Source organism: Lynx rufus, unplaced genomic scaffold (genome assembly GCF_022079265.1).
Source record: "Lynx rufus isolate CCGP_SWC_20201006 ecotype Redwood Valley unplaced genomic scaffold, mLynRuf1.p SCAF_10, whole genome shotgun sequence".
Taxonomy (NCBI): Eukaryota; Metazoa; Chordata; class Mammalia; order Carnivora; family Felidae; genus Lynx; species Lynx rufus.
Window position 1 is genome coordinate 982,528 of NW_025814824.1, and position 26,674 is coordinate 1,009,201.

The following is a 26,674-nucleotide window of genomic DNA, read 5'->3' on the forward strand; positions in this document are numbered from 1 at the left end:
GTTCCCGTCTCGCTGCATGTGCCGTATCGCTGGAGTTCTGCCCACGATTCACCTGGCCTGTGGCCACCGTGCCCTGAGCGCCGCTCGTGTGCCCACGGGACCACGGCTCTGTGTCACGCTCCCACCTGACTTGCATGCCGTTAGCCACGTGTCTCACGTGGGCTGTGCTTCCCAGCAGTGCTGACGGTTTTCCCGTTTGGATCCGGTCGGGAGTCGTGAGCTGCCTGTGCGTGTCGTGTCAGTTTTCATCCAGGACGATCCTTCTGCTCTGTCTTTTTTTTTTTTTTTTTTTAAGTGTATTTATTTATTTTGGAAGAGAACGGGTGTGCAGATGCGAGCCGGGAGGGGCAGAGAGACAGAGACCGAGAATCCCAGGTAGACTCTGCACTGACGGTGCAGAGCCCGGACCCGGGGCTCGATCCCATGAACTGTGACATCATGACCTGGGCCGAAAGCGGGAGTCAGAAGCTTGACCGACTGAGCCCCTTGGGCGCCCCTTTTATCATTGCTTTTGAATCTCCGGAGGCACTGCCTTTTTGTCCCACAGACGCTGGGCTGCGGGCCTCCAGGCTTCCGCACGGCCTCAGGCTGCGTCTCTGGGACTCGCCGTGGTGGTGATGCTGGTGCTGGTCGCAGATGCAGGTCAGGCTGGCGCCCGCGGGCACACGTGCTGGGGCCTCTTGGTCGTGGCGGGTCCGTGTCACTAGATGGAGAGGGGACTCTGCAGAGCGGCTACTCTGCGGCCCCCACGGTGTCTGACCTGTGGCCTCAGAGTCGAGGGACACTCCAGCTGGAACCTTCTAGGCTTTTGGAAAGACAAATCTGATCACGTTAGTCCCCTTCCCAGTGGGCAGTTGGAGGCAGAGCCGGGGCCTGAAATAGGCCGCTGGGGCTGCCTCGGGGGAGCTGGGGTGTGGGCGTGGTAGTCCTGGGGCTCAGGGCTGCAGGCCTCCTGCCATCCCCGAGCGGCCGGCCCCCTGTTTGAGGTGACTTGCTGTCTCCTGAGCTCCTGAGCCCCTGGGGGGTCCCCAGCTCCATGAATTGCCCCTGCAGGAGAAAGAGGCCCTGCGGGGGTCGGGGTGGGGGCTGCCTGGTGGTCCTGTTCGCTCCACCCCCTCTGTGGGCCAGCCCTGGGCCCCTGCAGTGGGCAGGGGCTGTAGGACAGCTAGGGAGGCCACTGCTGGGGTACTTCCAGCACGTGAGATCCTAGGAAGGTCATGATGTGAGTGATGCTGAAACCTGCCCCGGGCCCCTTCCTGTGACACAGTGGTGTTCACCTGGGCACCGGCCCTTCTTCCTCTTTTTCATGTTCTTTGGTATTTTTGCAAAGTCATGACTGGAGCGTCTGACTAGCGTGTGCAGTGATGGTGAATCACTCACCACGGACAGCCTGCGTCCCCTACCTGCCCCAGCTTTGGCGAGAACCCGCCTCAGGGGCGAGGGGGCCACCAGCCTCCCCTGTCCCCGGGGGGCGAGCTCAGGGCGGGCTTAGCCCCGGCCCTGCCCGTGGCTGGGTGCAGGCGGTGGGGTGGGGGGGGGGTGTCGGGGGGAGTGGCTGATAAACCCGGGTGCCTTCTCTTGTGCCCTGTGGGTGAAGCTCCTCAGCCTGGCTGTTGTTGGGGCCCCCGTGCTGTGCCTTCAAGCTGGGAAGTCACCTTGCCAGGCTGGCCACCAGCAGTCCCCTGACATCTGCCTGGACAGGTTCCCAGGGTTCCTTCTCCTTCGAGTGTTGAGCGAGAGAGTGTATTTGGTTGTCTCGGAGGAAGCATTGCAGAGTCTAGGGGGAGAGGGGGTGGGGCAGGGGCCGGGCAGGGCTGCCAGCACTGGGGGGCTTTGGGGGCCCCGTTTGCTTGGGTTTAGGGAAACGCTGCCCTCCTACGCCTTGCGATACCAGTGACCCACCTGCGGGGACCACAGAGTCATCGTTTGTCCGCAGCCTGAGGGGCCCCAGGCCATTGGGCCGTCCTGTGCTCCTAGAGGGGAGCAGGTTCCCCAGGCCTGGCTCTGGACGGCCGCAGGCAGAGCAGGGCTTGGTCCTAGGGGACCTGATGGAATGGTCTAGAGGGCTGCATGTTTTTGGGTGCTGGGGACACAGACCACACCCCACCTTGCCCTGACACGTGTGTGAGCCACACTAGCGTGTGTTCCTCTAGCACGACATGGGGCTGCCTTGTCACATGGACTGTTGGGGTGCTTGAGGGACAGAAGCTGCCAGGGGTGGTGGCCGTCTGTCCTTTGGCAGGCTTCTCGACGTTTCCTTGGGAGCATCCCAGCCAGAGTGTTCTCTTCCTGTGACAGCCACCGCTGAACTGGACGTTTGAGGTTCTAGGCGAGGTCTCGTGGCACAGGCGTGGGGGCGCCGTGCAGCCCTGACCCTGGAGCGGCCACGCGGGAAGGGGGAGGGAGGCCAGGAGGGCTGGTGTGACCATGGGGGGACGGAGAACACCAGGGTTTGTCTCTTACTGTAGGCGTGCTCCTGTGAGTGATTTGGGGTTGGGAGGGGTAGGGCAGAGACCCTGGCAGGGGGTGCTGGGGGGCATGAGGTGGGGCATCCCTGGATACCTGTGGATGGGATTCCTGGCCTTTGGGCACCAGTGGACCGCTGGCCCTACCTACACCATGTGCTGGTGTGGGTGCAGTCCCTGGGGGCTTGTCTGCTCCCTCCTGTCCTCCTGGCTGCCTGTGGCAGGTCGGTGAATGCCTGCTGGATGGCGTGCCCAGGGCGCCTGCAGGGAGGCTCCCCGGGGCTGGAGAGGGAGGGGGGTCTGTGCATTTTGTGGAAGGAAAGTTAAGCGAAAGTGGGAGGTGCCCCCCTCCAGGGATGGGGTGGACCAGTTGAGGGACATCAGCTAGAAATGAGATGAAGCAAAAGCAGGTGAAAATAGTGAATGGTTTTGTTTTGTTTTTTGTTTTTTCTTTCTTAATTTTTTTTAACATTTACTTATTTTTGAGAGAGAGAGAGAGAGAGAGAGAGAGAGCATGTGTGCGTGAGCAGGGGAGGGGCAGAGAGAGAGGGAGACAGAGAATCTGAAGCAGGCTCCAGGGTCCGAGCTGTCAGCACAGAGCCCCACATGGGGCTCAAACCCACAGACGGTGAGATCATGACCTGAGCTGAAGTCGGACACCTAACCACTTGAGGCACCCAGGCGCCCCTAAAACAGGGGGGCAGGTGGGATTCTGCACATGTGGAATGGTTGAGGGTGCTGTGCTCGTGGCTCCGTTTTCTTTTTCTTTTTTTTTTTTTTGATGTTTTATTTATGTTTGAGAGAGAGAGAGAGAGAGAGAGAGAGAGAGAGAGACCGAGAGAGAGTGCGAACGGAGGAGGGGCGAAGAGAGAGGGAGACACAGAATCTGAAGCAGGCGCCATGCTCCGAGCTGTCAGCACAGAGCCCTGCGCGGGGCTTGAACCCAGGAACTGCGAGATCATGCCCTGAGCCCAAGTCGGACGCAACCGACAGAGTCACCCAGGTGCCCTGCCTTCGTTGTTTTAGAAGCAGTGTTGCTGGAAGCCGGTCAGGGCGTCGGGGCCCCGCCGGGTGCAGATGTGTGCCCTGGGCTCTGGCAGGGTGCCCACATGCTGTCCGGGAGGTGGTGTGCGCCCTGGAACCCACACGTGGCCCGCACGGTGTGTGTGCTGTTTCCTGTGCGCGTCAGGATGCCCTTCGGCGCTCGGCCCGGCTGTACCGGCCGGCCTCCTGTCCCTTTCCCACCGTGCCTGGGGTCCCTGGTCTGTGGGACCACATGCCTGCTGCTGACACAGGGGCAGCTGGGTTTGGATGTTACAGGCGAGAGGCAGGCTGTGGTGGGCGTGGGCGTCGTGCTGCTCTCTCCCTGGTCCTCCGCAGCACGAGGTGCCTGTGTGCCCACCCGGGTGGACGCGCACGCACGTCACTGCTTCCGGCTCCCTTGGAGGCCCAGGCGTGGACGGCTGGCCGACCCCGGCCGGCCCTGGGCTCTGTGTGCAGCCAGCGAGGACCAGACCGCGGTGGGCACGCTCGGGCCTGGGGAAGGGGGCAGCCGCCCGATCACCTGCACCTCTGTGTGTCCGGGAAGCCCGGCATTTGGCTCACTGCCGGCCTGCCTGAAATGGGCCGTGAGCCCCTGTAAATATTTGATGACTGCCACGATAGCAGACAAAGGCCTGCTCTGTTCCCAGAGGGAGCGAGATGGTGACACTGGAACGTTCTGGCCCTGCAGGCTGCTTCCTGGAGCGGCTCACAGATGCCGTTTTTTGAGGCTGGCCCTTTGTGTCTGTGAGCAGAGCAGGGCCCTGTGCGGCCTGGCAAGGTGGAGCGGAGACAGCACCGCTGCCAGCTTTCCACCTGGAACCGGCCGGGCCTCTTCCAGGGCCGTGAGCCTGGCCAGAGGTCACAGTGGGGTCTTGCCCTTCAGATGCAGCCAGGGACAGACTCCTGGCCACAGGCCCCGGGGAGAGGTCCCGAGGGGTCTGGGGCACGGGGGCTTGGCATGGGCGCCTGGCCGCCCAACAGAGGGGTCACCGCCCGGCCGGCACGGTCAGGCCCTGGTGGGCTTGGCTGGACTGCCGCCGATGTGTCGCACGCCTGCCCCCCGGGCCTGGTGTCGCAGTGGCTCCCTGCTCGATGGCTGCTGGTTATGTGGCAGGGTGCGCATTGAAGATGATGGCCCTTGCTGGTCTAGGGGTGCGGCTGGGAAGAGGCCAGCCTGCCCTGTGGGTGCTTCCGTGGGGATGATGGGCCCTTTCAGGCTGCCCTGCGTCTGGGAGCAGAGGACTGGGGTCGCAATGGCTTGCTCCTTGGGCGGGGCAGGAACTGCCAGGGGCCCCACGCTCCTGGGTGTTCCCGGCAGGTGCGCCACAGCTGATGGCCTTCTGTCAAAGGGTTTCTTCGAGGTTGCCTCTTTGGGGGAGGGAACACAGTGGGGGTGGGGGTGGGGCTGGGATAGGTGCAGTTGGGTGGAGGTTGAGTTACGAGGGTTTCCAGAGACCTTCGTCTGCGAGTGTAATTATTAATGGTTGTGATAACAGCTGCGGCCATTTCCTGAGCGCTCACAGGCCCCGTGCTGCCGTGCTTGGTCTCGTTGAGTCCTGGCTGCAGCCGGAGGGGCTGACTTGTCCTTGGGGGCACAGGGACTCCCGGGCCCATGAAGCCTGAAGGCTGTAAGGTCGGAGACGGCCTCCACCATTGGTCACTCAGAACCCCCAGGGTGACGCCTCTGCTGGGGGAGGGTGGGCTGGAGCCCCTGCTGCCTGGGGCTGTGGAGGGGGGCCGGGAGTCTGACCCGGGGGAGGCACTGTCCGGAGCCTGGAGCGCGCTTTGCCGACGGAGCCTCCTGAGCTGAAGTCGCAGCAGTGACACCAGCCTGGCGGGCAGGTCCTGGGTCCTTACAAGAGCAGGATGTGGTGACCTCTGGGAGGTGGACAGAGGGACGGATTCTCCAAGGGGCCCCAGAAGGAAGCGGCCCTGTGTAGATCACCTTGACTTGGCCGTGAGGCTTCTTTCTTGCTTCTGGCTCTCAGACTTGAGCGTGAGCGTGTGTTGTTTGCTGAGGCAGCGACAGGAAGCCATCCTGCCCCCAGGGGACAGCGTGCAGCCCAGGCCCTGGAGGGGCCACCCGGCCGGCCGGGCCGGGTGCTGGGCTCCTCAGGGGCACAGGGCTCTCAGGGGCAGGTGTGTAGTGTGGGTGCTGGAGGGGAGGGGCTCTGTTCACTGGGACACATGGGCGTCTTAAGCGCCTGGCCCGGTCAGTGGGGACGAGGGGACGTTCGGGACAAGGCCTGATGGCTGCGAGTGAGGTGCCCGGAGCCCTCCTGGGAATGGTGGCCTCCTGTGGCAAAGAATGGCCTGAGGCCCGGGTCGGGCAGCTTCTGAAGGGCAGGGAGGCCTCTGGAGGGAGCCTGGAGCAGGGCACGTGGGGGCAGAACCTCTGGGCGGGCGTGGCTGGCCCCAGCGCGTGGTCCCCTGGGTTGCAGGAGGACAGGCTCCTAGGCTCACAGCTCCCATCCCGGGCCTGGCTCTTGGAGGGGTGGCGCACATACCCCTGTCCGCCCACCACAGATCTACACGTGTCCGGGGGGCCCGAGGGGCCGGTAGCCCTCACGTGCCAGGTGGGGTCCCCCAGGGCCCGGGGCCCCCACGGCAGGAGGCAGGGAGTGTGGGAGAGGACCCTTCCTCAGGCCCCTGCTGGTGGTACAGTTTTAGGTGAGGGAGTCAGCAGCGAAAGGGGGGTCAGGCTGTGTTGTGCTTCCCTCAGACCCGTGTTCACGACTGCGGGCGGTCCTCCGTACCGCCTGCCTTTCTGGTGCAGTTACTGTTCACACAGCCTCCCCGAAGTCTGTATTGCAGACCAGGGTCACAGGGGATGGGCATGAGGGCCAGGGCTGCCCTGTGCTCTGCTGGTCCCTTCCCTTCCCACCACTGACAAGCCTGCCTCCTGTCCTGCCTCTGTCCCTCCCCCACCTCTGTCCCCTCCCCCACCTCTGTCCCCTCCCTCACCTCTGTCCCCTCCTCACCTCTGTCCCATCCCTCATCTCTGTCCCTCCCCCATCTCTGTCCCTCCCCCATCTCTGTCCCCTCCCGCACCTCTGACCCTCCCGCACCTCTGACCCATCCCGCACCTCTGTCCCCCCCACCTCTGTCCCCTCCCTCATCTCTCCCTCCCCACCTCTGTCCCCTCCCCCACCTCTGTCCCATCTCTTATCTCTGTCCCCCCACCTCTGTCCCTCCCCCATCTCTGTCCCCTCCCCCATCTCTGTCCCCTTCCTCATCTCTATCCCTCCCGCACCTCTGTCCCCTCCCGAACCTCTGTCCCATCCCTTATCTCTGTCCCCCCCACCTCTGTCCTCTCCCTCATCTCTGTCCCCCCCCACCTGTCCCCTCCCCCACCTCTGTCCCCTCTCTCATCTCTGTCCCTCCCCCACCTCTGTCCCCTCCCTCATCTCTTTCCCCTCCCCCATCTCTGCCCCCTCCTCCCTCTCCCTCTCCCTCCCCACCTCTGTCCCCCTTTCCCATTCTTGTCCCTTTTCCCTCATCTCTGTCCCCACCCCCCTGCCGGCTGGAGCCCTGTATCCATAGCAACAGTTGCTGCTGTGGAAGCTGGCGCCTGCTCCCTCGTCCCTGGGGGAGGTATTTTTGGCACTGCGGAGAGATTTTATTTTATCTTTGGTGTTGACTTTTACTCTTTAAGTGAGTTCCGCTCAGGCAGAGCTGGGCTGTGTTCAGGGAGGCCTTAGGGCTCCCCGTGGTTGCGTAGACACTGGCCCTTCCTTCCCCTGTAGACAGGGTCAGAGACGCCAGCTCCCGTGAGCAGCCTCCGGGGCAGCAAGCGCGTCCCGAGGTCCACAGGGTGTTCGGGGCTCTGGGCAGTGACTCTGGATGCTGGGAGAGACCGGTGGTCACGGTAGTGGCCCGACAGAAGCCCCTCAGCCTCAGGGCTTAGCCAGTGGCCGGAAGAAGAGTTTCCCGGGAGCTCTGGGGGAAGTTGCTTTTTGGTGCCAACCGTGGCCCAGACCCTACGGGGAGCCTCACGTGGTGAGATCCCACACTCTGCCCAGGATGAGGTCACCAAGGCCACCAGGTGGTCGTGCGTGTCTCTGCTGGGGGTCTCCTTCTGAGACACCTTCGTGCCCCTCGAGGCCCCCGTGGATGGCATGGCGTCCGAGGTCAGCTTCTTCCTTACCACGTGGGCCTCTTGCTCCTGTAGGGTCCGAGCTGCCCCACTGGCTGGTCCTGGTGGCTGTGAGCACAGGTGACCTCGGCGTGTGGCACTCCTTGGTGACGGCACCGTGACGGGGACCCCCGGGCTCTGCCTGGCCCCTGCACGCTTGGGTGCTGGGTGGGGTTGTTCGTGGGCCAGTGCTGGGGTCTGTGTGGGCCCGGCCCACCCTCAAGGGGTGCTGAGGGTGACACGTGATGCACCTGCTGCCCACAGGGAGGGGAGCCTCTGGGGAACAAGCCCAGTGGGGCGTGTGGCCCCTGGCCCCTCGGGGGCTCGTGCACTGGCTCCTGGGCTTCCTGGGGGAATGTGTAATGGAGGCAGCTAGGTGTGCAGCACCGTAGGGTCGCCAGAGCATCTCCCTGACCCTCCACCTCGTCTTCTGCCTGGTGGGGGTGACGGCAGCTTGCGGGGGCCGGGGCGTGGGGCCACCCAGGACGCCTGTGCCTGGCCAGGCTGGGGCGTTCACATCAGAGGCAAGGCCAGCCGTGCCGGAAGTGCACTGAGGCCCAGCAGAGGTATTTCTGCCTTGTCATCATGGAAATCCCAAGGAGGCCAGGAAGTGGAACGACCATCCGGCCTCCTCTCTCTCATTATTACTGGGCACATCTTGGACATGAATCTACTTCCCAAACTCTCAATCTTGGGTGAACTCCCATGTGCAGACATTGAAGGTAGAGGGGACCTTGACCGCCACCCTCCAGGGAGGACCCTGTGTCCTGCCACTCAGCACACGGTGGGCGCTACAGGCGTACCCGGTGCCCAGCTGGCGATATAGGTGCACCCAGCGCCCAGCGGGCACTATACGGGCACTCGGCACGTGGGAGGTGCTGTATGCACTCTCTGCCCGCTTGCCCCTCTGCCTCCTTGAGCCAGAGAGCCAACAAGGAGAGGCATTCGGGGTTTGTGGCTTTTACAAAATTGGGAATTCTGTCTCCGGGGAGGCAAACTCTGCAGCCATTTAGGGGACAGACGCGGAAGGGGGCACTGGAGGAAATAAGTGCACGGTCACCTCCCCTGGGGGAGGGAAGCCCAGCACAGGGGCGTGGCCGGAGGGCTCTGCTTACAGCTTCGTGAAGTTCAGGTTGCAGAGAATCGGGGACACAGGAAGAAGGAAGCAAGGCCCCAGGCTCGCCTCCTGAAGGTGACCATTCTCCTTCATCGTCTGGTCCTCACCGTGGGAGTTTTATTAAACCCCAGCCTGGTGCTTTTCACCTGTGGCCCCACCTGACTCCCCGCTGTCCTCCGCGTCTGTACTGTTTCTTGACAACCGTAAATAGCTGTGCGGTGAAGAAATGCCACACATGCCCAGCCTGGGTTTTGGTGGCCATCCCTGCAGGCCCAAGGGCGAGGGTCCCCACTGAGCACCACAGCCTTCTGGGCACGTGCACTTCTGTGTAACGGTGTCTTTGCTTCTTCCTGAGAAACGTCTTGAAGACACTAGAGGAAATGGGTTTCTCTGGAGGAAGAGCGCCCGTTCCCGTCGCTGGGTCGCTTGCTCTGCGTGTCCTGAGTGTGCATGTCCACACGTATGCAGTCGGGGGCTGGCAGGTGGGGGATCTGTAGGGATTGGGGGTGTTTCTAGGCTGTGCCCGGCAGAGGGAACGAAATCTGTGTCTGGCTGCACAGCTGTGGGCAGGTGTGGCCCTTCTTGTCCAGTGAGGCTGGTGCGGGCGCTCAGGTTGCTACGGCCTCCGGTGTCCGGTTCAGGATGCCTCCCCCAGGCTCCTTCTTGGATCAGGGACGCCCCCCACGTCCGGTTTACAGAGTCGCAGGGATGACTGTGGCCCCAGAACGGGTGGCCCTGAGGGTGGCATTGCCTTGTGAGGAAGTTGACGACCTGTTTGTACAGATCACATGCAGTCTGAGCCCCGGCCCTGACCTGGGGAGTCATGGGTGCCCGTGGCATAGGAGAGAAGAGCCCGTCCGTGTCCAGATGGGCAGGGGACGCTTGAGGATGCTGATGAGCGAGGCTGCCACTTTTCTCAGTGCTCTGTGCCCTGGTAGGGAGGGGGTTGTGAGGGTGGCGGAGATGGGGCCGCAGGGCCCTGACCCATGAGTCTGGGGTGGACAGGCCCCGTGGGGCGTGGCTCACTGCCCTGTGCAGTGTCCGTCTCAGGGAGGGGTCCCCACCTCTCCCTGCTGAGCACCACCCCTACTAGGCTGCCGTGCTCCTGCCCGTGGGCTTGGGGAGGACCATGGGGTGTGTGGGAGGCTCTGGAGTGAGTGAGGCTGGATGAGCGGGGGCAGGCCAGGGACCACGTGTTCCTAGGGTCTGTGCTGGTGACCAGGGGTGCCGGCCACAGTGGTGCACTTTCCATGGTCCGTTGGTGAGGGCTGTGCCCGAGACCTGCCGTCTGCAGAGTGGCGCTGTGGGGGGGTGAGCTGGAGGATGAGCTTCGGGAACTCACCCCACTGTGTGTGTGTGCAAGTCCTGAGTCCCTGCAAGCCTACCCGTCTGGAGCACGTGCACTCCACTCTGACTGAGATACGATGGCTCCCTGCAGCTGTACCAGCCGCATTCCCAGGCTCCCACAGCCTGGCTCTCAGGTCCACATCCCTGGGCATCCTAGCAGGGAATGGATGGAGGCAGGCAGGCCCTGCACTTGGGCAGGCCCCCCGCTCCGTCTCTGGGATGCTGAGCAGAGGTGGGGGGTGGGGTGGGGTGTTGGGGGTGAGGGGCAAGCCCTGAAGGCATCTGTTTGTTTACTAACTTAACTTATTCATTTGTTCTGTCCCTGTAGGGAGCTACTGAACCGAGGGAGTTCATTCCCTCTTCCTGGACCACTTTGGGCTTTGGCAAAGCCAGCACAGGAAGTTGAGATGAGGAGGTTGGCCTTAGGTGGTTGTTAGCTGATCCCGTCGCTGTGCTCAGTGTGGTTTACCTGTCTGATGGGGTGGCAGTGTGAGTCTGCCCTCCGGCAGGGCAATGTCCAGAGAGGCAGTCCTCACCCCATCAGTCTGCCAGACAGAGGCCTTTCACTGAGACCCTCCTAACACTGGCCCCCAGGACTTGGGACACTCAGGCCCCTGCAGTAGCCTGTGGCCGAGGACACACATCTGGAAGCAGTGGGAGCGGTTGGCTGGGGCCACGTCCAACCTGCTAGTGCGGAGCCCCTCTGCTTTCTGGACAGCATCAGTTTGTGTGGCTCAAGGTTGAGATGTGAGGGCAGAGGTCATGTCCAGGGTCACCTTTGTGGGCCTGGTACCTGGCTATCTGGCAGGTCATGGCTATTGGTAAATGTTGGTCTCAAGTGAGAGATTCATGTAGGTGTGGAACAGGTGGGGGCATCTCACCCGCGAGGGTGTGAGCATCAAGGAGAGACCCCCTGATACCACCAGCTCTTTCGACTTCCAATTCTCAGGGTGTCAGACCTCGGTTTTACTGGGCTGCAGGGTTGGTCCCACCTGTTGGAGCAAAGACACCATGAGTTGGGGCAGAGAATCCCTGTGGGGTGTCAGGCATGGCTTGTCTGTGTCTCTGTCGTGAGCTGGGAAAGTGACTTTACCATCATCCACCAGAGGAAGGGAGCCCACTGAGCACGTTGGATTTGGAATTCCATTCCGATCTTGGGAGGGACACGTGTGTCATCTTCCCATAGGTTATTGGAGCAACAGGATGGCTGTGCTTCTGTGTGGGCTGTAGGGTGGATGGTCAAGGGGGCAGGATGGAGGATGGCACACAGTAGGGTGATGCTGCAAGCTTGCTTCACCTGTCATTTTCTTTTACTTAACGTCACTGGGAATTTATAATTTTTGGTCATTATTTCATTGCATCCTTGCGTGTCTGTGTAGTGGTACATTTAACAGCTGAGGTGTGGTCTTGGACAAGTCTGCCCTGTAGTTTGGATGCACCGTTCTTAGAGTGGTGGGCAGGTTGGACTTTGCACTTGGGAAGTTTGTCATTCATTTTCTTGTAAGTTTTACTTGTTCCATCTGAGATTATGACACATATCTTTGACTTCTACCACATCCTGGGCATGTAAGGGTCTTAGAACACTGACCTCCAGCTACCCATCCCTACTTGCCTTTTGTGATGTTACTTCTAAGATTTTCTTGGTGTGTTTTATTTTGCCGTAATGTGCACAGTGTTTTTTGGATTTAACTTGCACATGGTTTATAGCACTTCTTGAATCTATGTCTGGATGTCTTGCTTCGGTTTTGGAAAACTTTGGGGTGTTATTTTGTGCATATTGCTTTTGTCCCATCTTTATGTCCTCCTCTTCCGGAATCCCATTACACATGGGTTGGACATTTCCACTGTGTTCTGTGAGTTTTGTATCTTCTTTCCTGTATTTCCATCTGTTTGTATATCCATGTTCCAGTCTGTATATTTTTTATGATTTTACCTTCCAGTTTACTGGTACCATCTTCAGCTGTGTCTAATTTGCTGTTAACCCCATATATTGAGTTCCCTATTTCATTTCTTAGTTCTAGATTCCATTTGGTTCTTATTTCATGGATTTTAGTTCTGGTGAACCTTGGTTATCTATTTTCTTTTTTACTGAATTTTCATTTTTAATTTTTAAAACCCTTATTATAATTTCGGTATAGTTAACATGCAGTGTTGTATTAGTTTCAGGGGTACAGTATAGTGATTCAGCAATTCCATACGTTATTCAGTGCTCATCACAAGTGCCCTCCTTAATCTCCATCACCTATTTAACCCATCTCCCCACTCCCCTCCCCTCCCCTCCCCTCTCCTCTGGTAACTGTCAGTTCTTTATAATTAAGAATCTGTCTCTGGGGTGCCTGGGTGGCTCGGTTGGTTAAGTGTCCAACTTCGGTTCTGGTCATGATCTCACAGTTTATGGGTTCAGGCCCTGTGTTGGGCTCTGTGCTGACAGCTCAGTGCCTGGAGCCTGCTTCGGATTCTGTGTCTCCCTCTCTCTCTGCCCTCCCCCTGCTTGCTCTCTCTCTCTCTCTCTCTCTCAAAAATAAATAAACATTAAATAAATTTTAAAAGTCTTTCTTGTGGCTCAGTCGGTTAAGCGTCCAATTCTTGATTTTGGCTCAGGTCGTGGACTCAATCATGAGTTCAAGCCCTGGGTTGGGCTCTGCAGTGACAACATGGAGACTGCTTGGGATTCACTCTCTCCCTCTGTCTCTCCTCCCCTCCTCTGTGCGTGAGCGTGCCCCCCCCCTTTTTGTTGTCTATTTTCTTAACTATATACTAATCGTAGTAATGTTAATGTCTGTCTGATGCTTACAGTATTTGGATCCATTGGGAGTTCATTGCTACTTTTTTTTCTTTCTTTAAATTTTTTAAAATTAATTTTTTAAATTAATTTTTGACTAGCATGTTTAAAGCTTGTGGAGATATTTGAAGTTGTGGGTGATTTTGTCTATGGCCATACCACCCTGAACGCGCCCGATCTCGTCTGAAGTTGTGGGTGATTTTGTCTTCCGCTAGAGAAGGTTTACTTTTGCCATCAGCAGATGCTTATAATAAGAGCAGGACATGTTAATCCTGTCTGGAATTGAACTGCAGTCTTTGTGAGGGCTGTTCTGTTCTGTTTCATCCATTCTCCCAGCACTTAACCCTCCTGGAGGAAGTAGACTGAAAGCTTGGGTGTTCCCTGTCTGACTGCACAAGTTCTGCCCAGGGGCTCAGCTTCAAGTCCGATGCATGGAGCTGGTGCTCTAAGGCAGTACTATCCTGTAAGAACGTAACGTGAGTTTATGCTTGTAATACTTGATTTAATGGCCACATTGACACTGTAAAAATAACAGGTGGAATTCATCTTAATATTTTTCTTTTTTTTAAAGTTTTTTTTAATGTTTATTTTTGAGAGAGAGTGAGAGAGAGAGAGAGAGGGAGGGAGACAGCATGAGTGGGGGAGGGGCAGAGAGACAGGGAGACACAGAATCTAAAGCAGGCTCCAGGCTCTGAGCTGTCAGCACAGAGCCTGACATGGGGCTTGAATGCAAACCTTGAGGTCATGACCTGAGCTGAAGTCGGACGCTTAACTGACTGAGCCACCCAGGTGCCCCTTAACATTGTTATTTGATTCAGTACATCCAAAGTATTGTGTTTTTTTTGATATGTAAAATACGAGACTATTAACGAGGTTCAAACAATTATAAATAAATTACCGTGTCTTCGAAACCTGGGATATATTTGTTATACTTGGATGACATCTCAATTTGGAATAGCTGCCTGATAAGCACTCACAGCCACATGTGACTCAGAGCTGTTTTGTTGGGCTGAGTGCGGGGGGCTCCTGTCTCTTCACTGGAGTCAGACCGAGAGCTGGTGGCTCGTGTTTCAGGTGTGTGCACTGAGCACCTACTGTCCGTCTTGATTTGGCCCCAAGGCTCTTGCTGCCAACTTGGGAGGAGCCGAGGTGTCAGTTCATAGCACTGGGGCAGATGTGAGCTGTGGACCTTCCCTCACCCCCGGCTGCCCTCAGTCCCTGTGCGTCACTTGCTCTGGGTCTGTCTGGCGGTGACCCCCTGCCCCACCCCCTGGTGCAGTGGCCATAGATGTTCAGGCCCGGGGCATACCCACTCGGGACACTGTCCTGAGGCCATTGGTGGCCAAAGCCCCTGCAGCGTGGCAACAGCTGGCCCGAGGCAGGGTGGTATTGACTGTCCTGCCCCACCCATCCCCACAGGCACTGTCCTTGGTTGGGGTGTTCCACCCGGCTGATTGTGACCTTGGTGTGTCCACATCTGTCTTGAGGTGTCCTGTGGGGACGCGGCCTGGGGTGAGACTGTCCATCCTAAAAAGCAGACGTGGGGTGTGGTCTGGTGCGGGGCATGGCTGCTGCTTGGCCGCCGCCTGCTGGGCCTTGGGTCTCCTGTGCCCAGTGTGGACACTCCCCCAGCACGTGGGAGCCCATGGGGGCGTGGCCGCTGGGTTTCCCTTGCCGGCCCCTGTGCTGCCCTGTTGCCATTGCATTTCACACCGTGATGACCCTCTTCTCCAGGCCTGGGTCCCAGGGTTAGAGACGATTCTTGGCTCTTGCAGTCTGCTGCCCTGGCCTCTTCCTTTCCTTCGTCCCGCCGCCCTGGTGGCCCCATACCCTGTTCTCCCTTGCCTGCCTGCTTCCCAGAAAGAATGGGTCCTGGGAGATCTCTGTCCTTAGCTGCCATACAGAGGGGACAGGGTGCAGCCAGGCCACGGCTTGGAGTTGAGACCCTGGCCAGGAGGGGCCAGCTGGACAGTGGAGGCCTGGGGGTGGGCTCAGGCTTGCCCAGCGCGTTCCTGCCCCCGGGTGTGCTCTGCCCCATGGATGCTGGTGGCGGCACGTGGCCGTGTGCCCACATAGGCCTTGATTGCTCCCCACCCCTGATGGCTTCCCTCTGTGGCCTGTCTGCTCTGTGAGGAGGGTGTTCAAAGGTCCTCCAGCTCCTGACCCAGGGCCTTGTCGGAGGTGGGGCAGAGGCCTTCACCCCCCAGGGTACCCAGCACTGGGGGCCCATTCCTGAAAGTGACCTGCCAAGCTTTTACCGGGGATGGGGGCTGCCACCTGCACCCACCCTGGGCCTCACCCTCGTGGCCAGTCTTGCCCAGGGTGCAAAGCGACATGAGACCCCAGGGAGGATCCAGGGACGGGGACTACTGTGGACAGGGTGACACAGCCCACTGCGTGTCCGTGGAATTGGCAGAGGCCCTGATGACAGGGACACCCCTCTGCTGGCCGACCTGAGCCCGTGGTGGATGTGATCAGTGCCAGTCTGGCCTCAACCTAGTGGCGACGTTTCCTCACAGGCCGCGGCTGGTGACTGGGACAGGGCCCCCCCACGGCTTGTAGGAGGTGTGTTCAGTCACGCTTGTTGTCTGTGTGAGCAGTTGGGCACCACCGACTCTTACGGTGGCTCAATCCTGAGGGAGGACGCGTGGCCCTCAGAGTCCATGAGCATAGGACACAAAGAACCCAGAATTGCAAAGTGTATTATTTTATGGAGGCGACGTGTGGTCCGGAGATCCCGGCGACTTTGGTGGAAGGCTGTGGCCCCTCAGGTCTGTGGGAAACGGAAACCCACGCTGGAGTTACATTCGCCTGTTTCCAGAACGGCTGAGGAGACCGTCAAATTCCACGGGAACCATTTCAAGCAGTGTTGACCGTCCTTGTTCACAAAGTGCTGGCAATGACAGACGGCCTGTATGCTGCTTCAACCTATGGGGACAGTTTGGATGAGCGCTTGTACACGTGAGGGTCCTGCAGGGGTGTGGTGGGGGCGGCCACCTGGCTGCCATGGTGCTGCCTGTTGGGGGAAGGGTGGGCCCCTGGGGTGGCCTTGGACGAGCTAAGGCCCAAAATGCACTAGTTTCGAGTGGCTTGGTGGCTCCACTCCCCCCTTAGAAAAAAAACGGGATTATTTACAAACGCAGGGAGGGGCCAGCAGCCGGATTCACAGCCTCCTGGGGTTCTGGATGAGGACGCGTGCTGGCCTGCACTGATCGTGCCCACAGACCCTGCCCGCCGACCCTGCCCACTGACTCTGCCCGCGCCGACCCTGCCTGCTGATCCTGCCCGTGCTGACCCTGCCCACACCGACCCTGCCTGTGCTGATCCTGCCTGCACCAGCCCTGTCCACTGACCCTGCCCCCCCCCTGCCCACACCGACCCTGCCCGAGCTGACCCCGCTGCACCACCCCTGTCCACTGACCCTGCCCACACCAACTCTGCCTGTGCTGATCCTACCTGCCCACCCTGCACCCTGCCCACACCGACCCTGCGTGAGCTGACCCTGCCTGCACCACCCCTGTCCACTGACCCTGCCCCCCCCCCACCCTGCCCACACTGACCCTGCCTGCTGACCTTGCCCATGCTGACCCTGCCCCCCACCCTGCCCACACTGACCCTGCCCGAGCCGACCCTGCCTGCACCACCCCTGTCCACTGACCCTGCCCATGCCGACCCTGCCTGCTGACCCTGCCCACACCGACCCTGCCCGAGCTGACCCTGCCTGCACCACCCCTGTCCACTGACCCTGTCCATGCCAACCCTGTGTGCTGACCCTGCCCACACCGACCCTGCCCGAGCTGACCCTGCCTGCACCACCCCCGTCCACTGACCCTGCCCATGCCGACCCTGCTTGCTGACCCTGCCCACACCGACCCTGCCAGAGCTGACCCTGCCCGCACCACCCCTGTCCACTGACCCTGTCCATGCCAACCCTGTGTGCTGACCCTGCCCACACCGACCCTGCCAGAGCTGACCCTGCCTGCACCACCCCTGTCCACTGACCCTGCCCACACTGACCCTGCCTGCTGACCTTGCCTGTGCTGACCCTGCCCCCCCCCCCACTCTGCCCACACTGACACTGCCCGAGCTGACCCCGCCTGCACCACCCCTGTCCACTGACCCTGCCCACACCGACTCTGCCTGTGCTGATCCTACCTGCCCACCCTGCACCCTGCCCACACCGACCCTGCCCGAGCTGACCACGCTGCACCACCCCTGTCCACTGACCCTGCCCACACCAACTCTGCCTGTGCTGATCCTACCTGCCCACGCTGCACCCTGCCCACACCGACCCTGCGTGAGCTGACCCTGCCTGCACCACCCCTGTCCACTGACCCTGCCCGCTGACCCTGCCCACTGACTCTGCCCGCGCCGACCCTGCCTGCTCATCCTGCCCGTGCTGACCCTGCCCACACCGACCCTGCCTGTGCTGATCCTACCTGCCCCCCCCCCCACTCTGCCCACACTGACCCTGCCCGAGCTGACCCCGCCTGCACCACCCCTGTCCACTGACCCTGCCCACACCAACTCTGCCTGTGCTGATCCTACCTGCCCACCCTGCACCCTGCCCGCACCGACCCTGCGTGAGCTGACCCTGCCTGCACCACCCCTGTCCACTGACCCTGCCCACACCGACCCTGCCTGCTGACCCTGCCCACACCGACCCTGCCCGAGCTGACCCCGCTGCACCACCCCTGCCCACTGACTCTGCCCGCGCCGACCCTGCCTGCTGATCCTGCCCGTGCTGACCCTGCCCACACCGACCCTGCCTGTGCTGATCCTACCTGCCCACCCTGCACCCTGCCCGCACCGACCCTGCCTGAGCTGACCCTGCCTGCACCAGCCCTGTCCACTGACCCTGCCCCCCCCCACCCTGCCCACACTGACCCTGCCTGCTGACCTTGCCCGTGCTGACCCTGCCCCCCCACCCTGCCCACACCGACCCTACCCGAGCTGACCCCGCCTGCACCACCCCTGTCCACTGACCCTGCCCACACCGACCCTGCCTGTGCTGATCCTACCTGCCCACCCTGCACCCTGCCCGCACTGACCCTGCCCGAGCTGACCCTGCCTGCACCAGCCCTGTCCGCTGACCCTGCCCCCCCCACCCTGCCCACACTGACCCTGCCTGCTGACCTTGCCCATGCTGACCCTGCCCCCACCCACTCTGCCCACACTGACCCTGCCCGAGCTGACCCCGCCTGCACCACCCCTGTCCACTGACCCTGCCCACACCGACCCTGCCTATGCTGACCCTGCCTGCCCACCCTACACCCTGCCCGCACCGACCCTGCCTGCACCAGCCCTGTCCACTGACCCTGCCCCCCCCACCCTGCCCACACCGACCGTGCCCGAGCTGACCCCGCTGCACCACCCCCGTCCACTGACCCTGCCCACACCAACTCTGCCTGTGCTGATCCTACCTGCCCACCCTGCACCCTGCCCGCACCGACCCTGCGTGAGCTGACCCTGCCTGCACCACCCCTGTCCACTGACCCTGCCCACACCGACCCTGCCCGAGCTGACCCTGCCTGCACCAGCCCTGTCCACTGACCCTGCCCCCCCCACCCTGCCCACACTGACTCTGCCTGCTGACCTTGCCCGTGCTGACCCTGCCCCCCCACCCTGCCCACACCGACCCTGCCCGCACCAGCCCTGTCCACTGACCCTGCCCCCCCCACCCTGCCCACACTGACCCTGCCTGCTGACCTTGCCCATGCTGACCCTGCCCCCCCCCACTCTGCCCACACTGACCCTGCCCGAGCTGACCCCGCCTGCACCACCCCTGTCCACTGACCCTGCCCATGCCAACCCTGCCTGCTGACCCTGCCCACACCGACCCTGCCCGAGCTGACCCTGCCTGCACCAGCCCTGTCCACTGACCCTGCCCCCCCCCCACCCTGCCCACACCGACCGTGCCCGAGCTGACCCCGCTGCACCACCCCCGTCCACTGACCCTGCCCACACCAACTCTGCCTGTGCTGATCCTACCTGCCCACCCTGCACCCTGCCCACACCGACCCTGCGCGAGCTGACCCTGCCTGCACCACCCCTGTCCACTGACCCTGCCCACGCCGACCCTGCCTGCTGACCCTGCCCACACCGACCCTGCCCGAGCTGACCCTGCCTGCACCACCCCCGTCCACTGACCCTGCCCATGCCGACCCTGCCCACACTGACTCTGCCTGCACCGACCCTGCCCATGCTGACTGCTGCAGGGGGCCCTTCCTGCTGCCTCTGCGCTTCCTCCCTTTGGTGGCAGCCACTGAGAGCCCCTCACATTAGTAATGATGCTTTATTGTAAACACGCATCAGGAGAAGCCTACGCTGGCTCGCAGACTGTTGTTTAAGATGAGTGAGGTTGAGGAGGTACTTGGTTTAAGAGAAGGGAGTTTATTTTTAAACCTGCAGTGAACGTGAGAGGGAGCAGGTCACTGTGGGAAGAAGGAGAGCATCGCTGCTGCCGAGAGGGGAGCTGCGGGGTCCAGAGCTGCCAGCCTCCTGGCCTCCCCTCGGGGGCCCCTGCGGCCGCCCGCCCTGTGCTGATGGAAACCGCAGGCAACCCGAGTGGGTGCCTTCTTCTCTTCTCCGCAGGCCACAGGGGTTCTCCCCTGGCACCAGGCTGCCCTGGCCAGCGCCACCCACCCCCCCCCCCCATCACCCCGGTGGTGGCACGCTCTGGTAGCATGTTGGAGTGCCCCACCCCAGGCCTGTCCTGCGTGCCCAGAGCCGCAGTGACCATCTGGTGGCCGAGTGAGGCACACAGATGTCCGAGCTCTCCCTGTGTGGAAAGCACCCCGGGGACGTCCTGACCCCACAGCACTTCAGCGCCGCCGCAGCAGCCGGGGTGGAGCCTGCCTCGTGTCCTCCCACGGGGGCCGGGGACCCTCGTCCTGGCTCAGCTGTCCCTTGGCACCCATCCTGGGCTGATTCCCTGACACGGGACCGTTCTCAACAGAGATCCTTGAGGCTTTCTTTTGCTTTGCTTTTTAGCCGAACGGGGCTGGAGCGATGGCCTGTGCCAGGTTGTCACCCAGGCCTCCGGCTTTACTGACCCTGGGCACTGTCCTGCTGGCTGCTCATGCCCCCCACCCCCGCCTCTGTGCCCTGTGTGGATGGGTCCTGCCTGGGCTCGGGGTCGCCAGGCGGCTCTGCTCCTTACAGGGCTGGCTGGGCTTTGCCCGGCTGAGCAGAGGGCTGCAGACACCCCCCCCCCCCCCCCCCCGCTCCCGCAGAGCAGGCAGGGACCCCACCCCCCAAGAGTAGCCAGTGACCCAGTCCTCTGGGTCACAGGACTTCACCTCCTGCCAGGGAGGCTGTCTGGGCAGAGCTGGTGACTCCCAGGTCGTGGGAGGGGCCGGCCGGACCCAGGGCTGTCGTCCATGGCCCACTAGGCCCTTTTCCTATAGGAGATGAGACAGCATCGTCCCAGGATGCCTTTATCCTTTATCTGATGGGCTCCCACTATCTTTGGGGTGCCTGGTGGTAGGAAGCCGGTGTCAGCAACCTGTGCTCTGTGTCTGGGAGGGGTGAGCTGTCCAGCCAGATGCCAGCCCACGCAGGACTGGGGGCCTTCCTCCTGCCCTGCTTCATGACCTCAAGGCGTCCCAGCACATCAGGATTGCGTCCCGAACAGTGACAACATGCCCGGTGCCGGGGTGGCTCTCCCTCCACGGAGGCTCTCCCTGCGTGGAGGGGCTGGTGTGATGGGGCTGCCCAGCGATCAGCCCGCAATGCCCGAGGACCGGGGCCGGCTCTGTGGGGCTGCCGGGCAGCGCTCTGAGGATACACCGACTGACCTTTTCAGCCATCAAGCAGTGTGTGTCAAAGTTAAAAATAGCCGGGTGGCTTGGAATATAAAGGAGGCTGCTCCCTCCCACCTCTGGGCCCTGAGAGGCCCCATCCTGGAAGTGTGACCACATTCCACCCGCGTCTTTGACCTCGTACCTTTGGCATAGGCGGCGCCCTCCTCTCCCTCTCGGGGCTGGTTGGTTATGTCGTTTATGACACGAACTTGCTCTCTGAAAGTGCAGTGAGATCTTTCATTTCTGGTGATTGATGCTGATACCTGGCAAACAGAACACACGTATTAACGATCCTGAGCGTTTCCTCCAGAGTCAGTGACCAGAATGGGTGACACTGGAAGCCTGGCTGGTGGTGGAGGTGGGGAGCGCGCCGTGGGCCCCCGTCCTCCTCCCTGATGCAGGCCCCCTCCCCCACACGGCATGGGCCCCTGTCCTCCTCCCTCACACGGGCGACCCCCCTCTCCCACGCTGTGCCGGCCCCCATCCTCCTCTCCCATGCGGCACGGCCCCCCTGCCCTACAGGGCTCGGTCAGGTCAGCGGCCCCTCCCGGGCTGCAGGCCAGCTTTGCCATGCCCGCTTCTGCTGGGCAGTGCTGTGTTGGGGGCACTGCACTGTTCCTGCAGTGGCCATTGCACCTAGGTGCCCACAAGGAGCCTTTGGCTGTTGTGTGTGGGCAAGTAGGTCTTTGGGTGTGCGGCTGGCCGTGAGACTCCAGGCCGGGTGGGCACTCTGAGGGCCGTGTCGCAGCTGATGCTGGCCCCCGGGCCCACGGTCCTCTGTAGGTGGAAGTTGCCCCCTGGCTTCGTGGAAGGGTCTGGACCAGGACCGGTTTCCGGTTTTTCTGGCCCCACACCCACTGCTCCCTAAAGGGCTCTCCTCTCAGCTCTGGGGGCCGCTGCTCTGCTGTCCCCTCCTTCCTGGGACTGGCTGTCTTCCTGCAGCTCCTGTCACACGTTGTCAAGGCCTTCAGCTGTTCGTGTCCCTTCATGGTTCCCTTCTCTTGCTCTCATTCGTTTATTGGATGTTTTCACTTTAATTTTTTATATTTGAAAAATTAAGCTATTACTTTCATATAATGAGACTCGGATCTTATGTGCTGGTGCGCGTGGGGCAGTGATGTCACGGTGGCCTACTGGTGCGCGTGGGGTGCGCCGGGGCAGTGATGGGCATTTTCCTCGTGACTCAGGACGGCGAGTGCCTTGTCATGTGCTTGTTGGCCATTTCTTCATCTTAACCTCTTCGTGTTTGTTTTATAGAATTGTAGGAGTTCTGTCCGTGTTCTGGGTAGAGTCTCGTGTCAGATATATTGTGGAAGAGTTTCTCCGGTCTGTAGCTTGATTTTTATTCTCTTAAGTAAATTCTCATTAAAAAAAATTTTTTTTTAACGTTTTATTTTATTTTTGAGAGACCGTGCACACAAGAGGGTGTGGGGAGGGGCAGAGAGAGGGAGACACAGAATCCGAAGCAGCTCCAGGTTCCGAGCTGTCAACACAGAGACCGATGTGGGGCTCGAACTCACGAATCACAAGATCGTGACCTGAGCCGAAGTCGGACGCTCAACCGACTGAGCCACCCAGGCATCCTGTAAATTTTCGTTTTTGATGAATGGAGCATCTTTGCGTGTTCTTGTCTGGATCAGATGCTGAGTTTTTTGTACTCAAGTGTTTTCATTCGATCACAGAGTATCTTCTTTTTGAAACGTGGAACCTTAATTTGCAGAAGCTTGATTGTTCCTTTTTAAGGATCTTGATTCTTCCTTTTTAAGCAGAATGAATGGTGCTCTTACTTGTGTGTGTCAGCCGCTTAGACCTGGTGAGCACATGAACTAGATTTCTTGAAGTCGCCTCTGCCCCTGAATTATTTGTTCTTCTGGGGTCAGCTGTGTGGACGGTCCTCCCAGTACTTCCCTGTGCTGGTGTCATGCCGCGGGTCCCACGTGTGCACAAACAGGCGAAGAGGGTTTGTCGGGGGCAGGGCTGGTGGGAGGGAATCCCTTGGGGTGGAATTTCTTCACCAGCTGATGGCTTTGTCCTGATCCTGGGCCCCTTTCCTCTCAGGGTTGGAGGGAGTCTGCTTGATGTCTTCTGGGGTCTTTCAGAAAGACGCTAAAGTCTTGGCCTGTGTGTTTCTTTTCAGTTCCAACTCCCCCTGTCAATCCGCATTCACACACTTCTCAAAACTCACTGTTCCGCGTCCAATTGTAGAGGCCTCTGTGTCCTTGTGGGAGTCATGGTGGGAGGGCACAGGTGTGGGGAGATGGCCACACTGGGGCCCACAGAGGTGAGGCTCCGCGTAGGACGAGGCTGGAAATGACAGCAGCTTTGTGCTGAGAGCCCACCGGAGTGGTTCTGGAAGGGCCGGGCCTGGCAGGCAGGGCCGGGCGGCGGCAGATGGGGGCAGGGGGTGCAGGGAGGGCGCTGGAGGGAGTTCAGATGTGGCGAAGGGCGTGTGGGCAGCACCGCACAGGGACCCCTAGGACTGGGAGGTTGGTGTTGCCGTGTCCCATGAAAAACTTCAGGTCGTGTCTGCCGTGCCCTCCAGCTCTGTGGGGCCTGGCGCGACTCTGGTCTCTTGTGAGTCTCCTGGTTTCCCAGTTTTCCTCTGCTCCCTGGTCGAGCACGTCCTTGAAGGTGCGTGTGAATTGGAAGCGGGCTGAGGTCTGTTCTGTGGCAGAATGGGGTACCGAGGGAACGAGGCCTCAGAAGTGTTTTTTGGGAGAAAGCGTATATGTGCTGTGGTGTGGATTTTCCGCGTGTCTCTGGCTCCCAGAGGTCCTTCTGCTGGGGTCTCAGTGCAGGCAGTGCCTCATCCAGGGCCACGAGGCTGCGGGGTCAGGCGTCACGGATGTGGGAGGACCCAACAGAGGGACTGGGCCGAACCCTCTGTGGCCCGGGCCCCTCCCTCTGCTGCACCCTGGGCACAGGGAGCCGTGAGGGTGCAGGCAGGTGCCGGCCGGGCCCCCTGGCTGGGCCGAAGGCCCTTCAGTCTGTGTGTTTCTCTAGGACCGGAAGCTCACCAAGCTGGAGAGGCAGCGGTTCAAAGAGGAGGCCGAGATGCTCAAGGGCCTGCAGCACCCCAACATCGTGCGCTTCTATGACTTCTGGGAGTCCAGTGCCAGGGGGAAGAGGTGCATCGTGCTGGTGACCGAGCTGATGACCTCGGGGACGCTGAAGACGTGAGCACGCCCCCACCTGCTGGCTGCATCTCAGGGTGGGCCCGGTCCGGGCGCAGGGGCCGCGGTGGCTCCTGTGTCCCGGGGCCTCTCTCAGCAGCGTCCCCGTCTGGGTGGTGGATACACGGCCCCCTCCCGCGGGAGCCGCAGGTGAGCCGCGCCCCCCGCCCGCAGGTACCTGAAGCGGTTCAAGGTGATGAAGCCCAAGGTCCTGCGCAGCTGGTGCCGGCAGATCCTGAAGGGGCTGCTGTTCCTGCACACCAGGACGCCCCCCATCATCCACCGGGACCTCAAGTGTGACAACATCTTCATCACTGGGCCCACCGGCTCTGTGAAGATCGGCGACTTGGGCCTGGCCACTCTCAAGAGGGCGTCCTTTGCCAAGAGCGTGATCGGTAAGCCTACGTCCTGGGGCCCGGCCGTGGCCTGGGCTGCGTGTGGGGGCGTCCCTGGCTGTGTGGGTCGGGTGGAGAGGCCAGCTGGCGCCCGAGGGGCTGTGGATACGCAGCCGCAAGGAGGCCTCGATGACAGAGGGACTTGGGGCTTTGTGGCCGGTGAGGCTGGAGCAGGTGGGGAGGTGGTGGGTCACGCCAGGCCATGAGGCCCACGAGAGGGAGTCTGGAGCAAGTGTGTGGGGGCACTGAGGCTGAGGGATTTGGTGTGGGTGCTGGTTTGCTAGCCTTTCTTTCCGTAGGTGGGGACACAGGACAGACGAGGGTGACCTCAGGGCTTTGCAGCCTCATGGTTTTGATACACACTTGGGGACAGAACTTGGCCTACCTGTGGCAAATGAACCCTCCAGGAATCTGGAAACTTCTCTGGCAGGGCGAGTGGGTTTGGAGCGTGACATCTGGAGCAGGGCAACTGCATGGGGTGTCCTGTGGACAGGGGCCGCCAGCAGCTCTGGGGAGCTAAGTGATGGGGTGGGGGGCCGACCTAGGCCTCAGTTTCTCTTTCTGTGAAATGGGTGGGACAGGCGAGGGCCTGGCTGGGGGGTCCAGGGCTGTAGGGAGCGTGCCTCTGAGCGGCTGGTGGTTTCCGGGCAGGTTTTATAGATTTGGCCTCGGGGGTGAGGTGCCTGGTGAAGCCCCCTGGGCTTTCTCTGGCTGGCGGCTCTGTCCCTCTCAGAGGCGGGCTGTCAAGGTACTGGGTGGTGTGAGGGGGGATGTGAAAGCTGGGCGTTTCCAGCAGGCACATTGGGCCCCAAGCCCCGCACAGGGTGCCTGGTTCTGTGGGGTCCCTGGTCATCTCAGCTTTGGCTCAGCTGGGGCCCAGGAAGCTCCAGACTCATGGTGAATGAGGGATGATTAGCACATGTCCCCGGCCCCGAGCAGCCAGGCCCCTTCCTCGTCAGAGGACACAGCTGTCGGTGCCCAGGGCATCTTCAGGAACACTTGACTGTGGACCCGCTTCTGGTGCAGCTGTCAGAGGGGCTTGTGCAGGTGTTTGGGTTTGCACTTTAGATGCAGCCCACTTTGGATGTCTCTCGGTGGCCTCCAAGGACCTGTCCAGTTGCTTGGTGGGGGCCCTGTGGAGCGGGACCTGGGGGCTCTGTGTCAGCCAGTGGGAAGGGGGTGGATGGATTGGGTGAGAAGGTCCCTAGAGCCCAGGCAGTGTCCTTATTGTAAACGTTATGGCCATGGCCTCTTGATGCTGTGTGTACACACAGCTGTGGGTCACGTGTCCCTTGTGGGCTTTGTCTCCAAGAGCCACCCGGATCTGATGCCATTACCACTCTCACGCTGTGTTTATGTTGGCCGGGTCCTGAGCTGGTGCTGCCTGCAGGCATTCATGGCCATGGTGGCCAGGACGCAGGGAATGTGGGGCCGTGGGGGCCAAGGAGGTGCACAGGGCACATGTGTGTGCGTGCGGGGGGGTGGGGCACACACATATTATTTTCAACACGCAGGTTTGAATGGCTGCAGTGAGAGGAAAGAGAAGATAGTCTGTGTCTGTGGCCCAAGCACGTGTGCAAGTGGGCAACCCCAACCTGGCTGTGCACTGCCCCCTCCCCTGCACCCACACCTCCCATGCCCACCCTGAAAGGCAAGGTCTGGGGCCTTGGGGGTTTCTTTCGGAGCTGCATTCCTGGTTGCGGGGGCCTCAGGAGAGACCGGGCCACCGCGGGGCTCGTGTGGGGCCTCGGGGTGGCTCTGCTCCCAGCTTCCTGCTGGAGCCCTGGACTGCCTTCCCTCTTTCCTGGTGCACGTGCACGGCCAAGCGCAAACATTTCCTCCAGTCAGTCATGTGCCTCAAAACCCCAAAAAGAAGAAAGTATTCCTAGTAGAAGTTCCCCCTGACTTCTCTGTCCACCCTGTTCCCGTTATTTCTGATCTGGAACCTCTGAGAATTCTTCACACGTGTTCTTATACACGTAGACCTGCAGATAGTTCCTGCTTTTGCCGTTTCTTACCCAAAAGGTTAACTTTTTCATTGAACATATGTAAATCGAAATTCGCATTAACGAGAAAAAGTTAAACTTTTGGGTAACCTATCTGTCTGTATCCCAGAGATGGCCACGAAGACAACTGATGACCCCATGTGTGCTTTTTACATAGTAGTTTGTGCTGTTCTGCGGCTGCTTTTTAAAGAGACTAGAACATTTTGAAAATGTCGAGGTCAAGGCAGTTGAAGAGGCGTGGAAGCCTCATCGAGGTTGATGTTCAGCGCTCCCCTTTGCTTTGTGTTCGGCTGGGTACTCAGATGGACCTATTTTACAAGACGAGTTTGTGATTTGTAACTTTTTTTTAAAGGTTTATTTATTTTGAGAGAGATGGAGCGGGGGAGGGGGAGAGGGGGGGGGAGA

The 26,674-nt window shown here is 60.6% G+C and overlaps 1 protein-coding gene across 1 annotated transcript in view; it reads left to right on the top strand.

Annotated features, from left to right (window-relative positions):
- The window catches only part of WNK2 (WNK lysine deficient protein kinase 2), a 137,738-nt gene that overhangs the window by 15,158 nt on the left and 95,906 nt on the right, over positions 1-26,674 (top strand). The window contains exons 2-3 of the mRNA XM_047100618.1: positions 23,699-23,871; positions 24,043-24,263. Coding sequence (XP_046956574.1) covers positions 23,699-23,871; positions 24,043-24,263 — 394 coding nt within the window. The remainder of the gene's footprint in view (positions 1-23,698; positions 23,872-24,042; positions 24,264-26,674) is intronic.